The 6,762-nt window shown below is 26.8% G+C and overlaps 1 protein-coding gene across 1 annotated transcript; it reads right to left on the reverse strand.

Annotated features, from left to right (window-relative positions):
* Positions 1 to 301: 301 nt before the first annotated feature.
* LOC110609716 (receptor-like protein kinase FERONIA) lies at positions 302 to 3,445 on the reverse strand. Its single transcript, XM_043956791.1, has one exon. It carries the CDS (start codon positions 3,325 to 3,327, stop codon positions 670 to 672), a length of 2,658 nt encoding a protein of 885 aa, XP_043812726.1. The 5' UTR covers positions 3,328 to 3,445; the 3' UTR covers positions 302 to 669.
* Positions 3,446 to 6,762: the final 3,317 nt, after the last annotated feature.

A 6,762-nucleotide genomic window follows, 5' to 3' on the forward strand; every position in this document is an offset into this window, starting at 1 on the left:
TTGTTGAGGTTGATAATTTTCAGGAATTGGGTTGGGAGGGTTATTGAATTTCTGATCCTCAGGAAAGCCACTAACAAGGTGATCTGACAGCTCCTGACTTTCAGCTAAACTCAAAACTTGTTCTCTCCACAGAGGATAGTTTGTTTGTTTGAGTTTCAAAGTGACGAAATTGGCGACATTCAGATTTGAAGAAGCCATGGTGAGAGATCGTCAAGGCTCTGATACCAAGATAAAAAAGTGAAAAAGATATATTTTTTTAAGAATATAATCTTCGTTATATTAAACTTTACAGTACACACATGATTTAAATAAGAGAATTGATAACTAAAGTTGCCTATTGAATAGGAGAGAATAATGGAAAAATATCACCAGTAAGTAAACGAATCACCCTAAGAATCCTAATCATAAGACTCATTCAATTGTACAATATTTACAAAATTAACCTTTATCACTCCAATACTCAAGCCTTAGCACAACAGCCTTATTACTCCTGAGAGGTGGAAACATCCTTATGACTCCCTGAACTAATAAATAAAATATTACTTCAAAGCCAGCCAAAAAATCCACCCAACACCAAGATGATCTATGAGCCAACCCTGCAATCCACCGGAAAAACTGATCTCGAGACTTTACATATTACACTTAAATGCAACCTATATGGAATATTGCTTATCGCCCTGTTGGGTTGTTGATCTCAGAAAAGATAGCACCAGATTTTACTTTCTCAAAATTGTTGTTGAGAAAACTTTGCTCGCCGCTGCTGCTTGTAAATGTCATTCCACTAAGCCTGGAGCCGATCATGAGCTCACTGCCACTACTGAACACATCATCGCTACTATCAGCAACTGAGGTACCCTTTGTGGGGATCTTCATATCAATGTCAATTTCATCTGGAAGTCTACAGTGTTTGATAGCAGTTTCCTGTAGTTGCAACGCAAACTCAAGCCCCCAGACCACATCGCTCATTGATGGTCTTTCAACTCCATTGTCGCGCAAGCAACTTACTGCAACTTCAGCGAATTTTCTCAGACAATCGGAGGCAATTTTTCCTTGCAGATATGGATCAATTATCTCATCGAATATTCCTTTGCGGTAGCATTGTCTAGCCCACTCTGCTAAGCTTGCAGGTGTTTTAACAGCTGATCGATTCACTGGGGGTCTAGCAGATAAGACTTCACACAACACAACGCCAAATGAGTAAACGTCAGATTTTTCTGTCAATCGCTGCAATCGGTAATATTCAGGATCTAAGTACCCGAAACTTCCTTTTACCACTGTGCTGATGTGGGGTTTTGACATGCTAGAGGGACCTATTTTGGACAATCCAAAATCTGAAACCTTGGCGACCCATTTCTCATCCAACAAGATATTTGTTGTCTTCACATCACGGTGAATGATGGTGTTCTTGGCGCCTGAATGAAGGTACTGCAACCCACGTGCTGCACCAATGCAAATCTCTAGCCGTTGATTCCATGAAAGTGGAGGATTGTCGGTCTTGTAGAGGTGATCGCGAAGAGTTCCCTGAGCCATGTAATCATAAACTAGGATCATCTCCCTGTCTTCGTAGCAATAACCAATTAGCGACACTAAATGAAGATACCGAAGTTGAGAGAGCATCTCAATCTCCGTCTTGAACTCGTTGGCCCCTTGTTGCGACTCTGGATTCAATCTTTTTATCGCTACGGTAGTGGCCCCATCATTAATCAACCCTTTATACACATTACCAAATCCTCCAACACCAATAATGAACACACTGTCAAAGTTGTGGGTGGCCTCCTTGACCTCCACCAGTGAAAAACGGCGACAAATATCAGAAGGCAGAGTTGAGCCTTGGGTCTTTGCGGACTTGGTCGAAGATACCGAAAATGGACCCCACCATGAAGGTGCATCACTAGAATCCGACTTCTTGACTTTTAGTCTTCGTCGGAAAATAAAGAAAAACAAGAAAGAGAGCACCAAAAAGCCCGATACAGCACCGCCGATAATGGCGCCTATTGGTGTCTTATTACCGTTCGACTTTGTTGTTTTGGGAATCGGAGTCGCTGCAGTTGGTGGACTAATCTGATCTATTTCGTGATTTGGCGCTGCAAGATTATCTGAACTGCTACTTAATTTGAAGATTTCAAGCCCATTCAGAATGGCATCAGCGTATACAGTCTGGTCAGTGGGATGCAGTGCGATAGAGATATTCTGTAGCTTTTGGTTTCCCTTTGGTTCAATGGTGACCACATAATCTTTGAAGACAGGGATACCGTTTCCACCACTCCATTCAATCACATCAGCTTCAGCCTCTGCAATTTGAGTAGCTATATATATCATAAAAACTTTGTCTCCCTTGTTAGTTATTGGCGGTTGAATTTCACAGAAGTGAAGCCTAACAAGATAAGTGAAATTAGAATCCACCCGAAACTCCCAAGTGAGATTGTAGTTTTCGTTGGTCTTCATGTCCATCCCCATTGACCTTGCAGTTCGATATAACAAGTCGGGTGCAGCGTAACGAGTCCTGTTGTCTCTGTATTCAAATTGAATTGTGTTGTTAGAGAGAAATGCACTTGGCTTTGCAATAGTTAAATACTCGTCATCGTTATTCCAGCTTCGAAACATTCCAGTGTCCTCTAGGGGTGGAATGAAGCGGCTCCCCACATTTATTCGGTGCATCAGCTCCAAAGCAGTCCTGCGGTTGAGGCTGCTTATGTTTTCCGAGCCAACAAATTTGAACGCAGTTTCAATGTCTTCTGTGTAAAAAAGATCGGTTGGCATGGATACGATTTCAATCCCGCTGACAAAAGCATAAGCATCGACACCAGGAGTGGGAACGAACGTTATGTTCAACATTTGACCATCTTCAACATTTACGCAGAACTCTCGAGCAAAGCTGTCTAAGCCGGAAGCCTGAGCATTAAGAGCAGAGCTGAAGTTGCTAAGAAGCGTGTAGCGATTGGCTTTGACGGAAAAAGAATCATTGGAAATGGAGAAATCTGGGTAGGAAGATGGGAAAAAGTGAAGGCGAATGAATTTAGAGCCCAACGTCACAGGAAATGCGTAGGTGAATTCGGAGCGCGAGAGTCGTGCTGTTATATAAGGTACAGGATCACTCATGGGAGATTTAAGAGCTGAGGAGATTTTTGATGCGTTGGTTGGATCTAGCAGGAAGAATTTCGAACTGGTGTCTGCAGTCCAGTTTCGACCATCTTTTGCAGGTTTATCAATTGTAGAGCCACAATCAAGAGCTATGCTGTCGATAAGAGAAGATAGTGAGTTTCCAGAGATGAGGAGAGTATGGTGGAACAATAAAGAGAGAAATAGAAGAGTAATGGCGTTTCTCATACTGTTGGGAGAATGAGGGCAGGAGATGGATGAAATTTGAATGGCCTATAATGATGAATCTATAACTAGAAATTTATAGTGGGCATTTTGTACCATTGTTTTCCTGCAAGTTGAGTTGGACTCTGAATTGTTGGATCTTGTGGAAGACTTGTCAAAGTCTCCCCGTCAATGCGTCTCTCCTCCTGCACAATTCTTTCGCTCTGTTTTGTAATAATTTTAAAATATTATTTTCAAAATATTAATATCTGAAAATTATAAATATATTATTAACTAATAATTACACGGAGCCGTGTAATTACTTTTATTCATTTTTTATTTTTTATTAATTATTATTTATTTTTTTATATTATAAATTAATTATTATAATTCAATTTAATATTATTTTATTTTTAAATAATCTCTTAAAATATTTTTTAATATTTAATAAAATTTAATATTTTTAAAATAGATATAATAAAAAAATTTTAAAAATTATTTTATAAAAAATAAAATAAATAAAAATTAAAAACGATTATAATTTATTTTTATAATATTTAATTAATTAATAACTATTAAAACAGTTAATAAATTGATAATTTATGTCTTAGAGACTCACTGTATAAAACGAGTCAATTTTTCTTTTTTTTTCTAAAGATTGATCTATATATATATAAAGTGCAAAGAGGAAAATAATAGAATTGTCCATTTTAAACCTTTTTAAATTATTTATAATAATATATAATTATTTAAATACTCGATAATTTTATTTTTTCATTAATTTTAATTAGTTAAGAAAAATTTCAAAAAGTGTACAAGATATAAGAATATTAAAATTTTTAAAATGAAGATATAAATTATATGATAATTTTATTATATATATATATATATTATTTAATATTATGCTATAATATGATTATTATAACACTATATTGTATAATAAAATTAATATAAAAATAAATTTTTTAATATCTATAAAAGTATGAAATTAAATATTTTTATAAATATATATGGAGATGGTTTATTTATTAATAATTAAAAAAATAAAAGAAATTAATATATTAATTATGAAAATATTTTATTCAATAAATTAACTATAAAAAAATGAATTAATTATATAATCTTTTAGAATTATCTAAAATGATATCTTTATTAACATTTTGTTTGATGGCTAACAAAAATGATATAATCTTTTAGAATTATTCAAAATGATTATATATTTTAAAATAATCTTTATAACATTTTATTTGATAATTAATAACAATATCTCTATTTATCTCATATTATATTTATTTTTTTAAAATATAAAATAATAAATTAATTATCATCTATTTCAATAACCACGATTTAATAATTGAAGTAATTATTAATAATTTTATTGTAATAATAATTTATTGAATTTACATAAATTTTAATATTTAAAAAAATAATTAAATTTATAGTGTAATATTATTTAAATTTTAAAATTATTAGATGAATATTTATATTTTTTATTTATACATAAATAATAAAAATAAAAATTTTAAAATAAAAATATTAATAAATTTTAATTTTGATAATATATTAAATTATTAGATAATATTTTCAATTTAGAAAAATCATAATATGGTCTTAGTTAAATATGATAATAATAAATTAACTCTAAATTTAATTACTATTAAAATTATTGTTATTTTAAAAATGTTATAAATTTTAAAAATTATTATGAACTGAAAAAAATAAAAATATGCTATATAATAATTTGAAAAAAAAAGTTTATATGAATAAAATATCTTAAAATTTTAAAGTTTTTATTGAAAATTTAAATAATTCATTTCTTTATAACAGAATATAGTTGAATATTTTTTGAACTAAAAAATAAATTGAACATATTTATATTTTAAATAATATATATTTTAAAAATAAACATAAATTAAAAACAATAAATTTACAAGATATTTATTAATCTATGCTAATTTAAAAGTGAGAAGATAAAAAAATAAGATAATTGTTAAAAAAAATTTATATTTCAATTATTTACCATCTAAATTGATTGATAAATTTCATTATTTTAACCATTTCAAAAAAAAATTTCATAATTTTAATTATTTTTATAGTGAGCTAAAAGTATCTCAAAATTTAGTATATATATATATAATTACAATAAGATTAAATATTTAAAATATTAATTATTAGAACAACATATTCATATATTGCATAATGTGAAAAAATTTTAAAATAATATTTTTTTGAAATTGATAAAAAAAAAATTTATTAGATGTGTTGATAATTTAAGAAATATTTTATTTAAAAACTTTTATTTTTTATTTAAAAATTTTAAAATTTAAAATTTATATCAATATTTATGCCGTATATAAAAGTGGAAGGAAGAAAATTATTGTATCTAAAATCTTCCTAAACTTTTAATTATTTAAAATAGTATTTAATTTTTAAAACGTTTCATAATTTTATTATTTAAAATTTCTTTTAAAATAGTTGACAATTTTATAATTTGAAATAATTTTATAATTAGTTAAAAAATTATAAAGGATATATAAAATATAATAAAATTAAATTTTTTTAAATAATGATATAAATTTGATTGTAATTTTATTATTTAAATTAATTTTAAAATTTGTTAAGAAAATCTAAAAGAATACCTAAAATTAGATTTCAAAATAAGAATTATTAAAATAACATATTTAAATATTAGAAAGATTATTAAAATAATTATTTTATATTTTTAAGCACAAAATAAAAATAATAAATTCAAATTTAATTATTGATATTAAAATATTAATGAAATAAAAATTTTAAATAATGAATTATATTATTAAAATATATTATTTAGAATTTTATTTAAGTTTAAAATGGATAATATTTCTATTTATTAGATTAATTTTAAGAGTTAGTTAGAGAAATTAAACTATTAAACTATTCTTAGTACTTAAAAATTTTAATTAAATAGATGATTCTTTATTTAAATTTAAAATATATTATATTATTAAAATTAAATGTATATATTATATTATTAATTGTAAAAAGAAGGTTTAGAGATTGATATTTTATTTTGATAAATTTTATAAATAAATTAATAAATTATTTATTTCAAAATTTTGATAAAATAATAATAAGTTATTGAATTTGAATAAATTTTAACATTTAAAAATTTCAATTATAAATATATATTATGTAATCTACATTTATCTAATTATTTACAAGTATATAATTAAATATAAAATTTAAAATAGATAATAATTTTATTATTGAAATTAATTTAAAGTTAATAAAATTTTAGTTTTATATATTTAAATTTATAAATGGCTAATAATTTTATAATTGAATTTAAATTTTAAAGCTATAATAATTTCATTATTTAAATTAATTTACCATTAATAAAAATTTAAAATTTGATTTATAGATAAATTAATAGTATAAAATTATTAAAATAATACATTTAAATATTAAATATATTAAAAA

Source organism: Manihot esculenta, chromosome 1, assembly GCF_001659605.2.
Source record: "Manihot esculenta cultivar AM560-2 chromosome 1, M.esculenta_v8, whole genome shotgun sequence".
NCBI classification, from domain to species: Eukaryota; Viridiplantae; Streptophyta; class Magnoliopsida; order Malpighiales; family Euphorbiaceae; genus Manihot; species Manihot esculenta.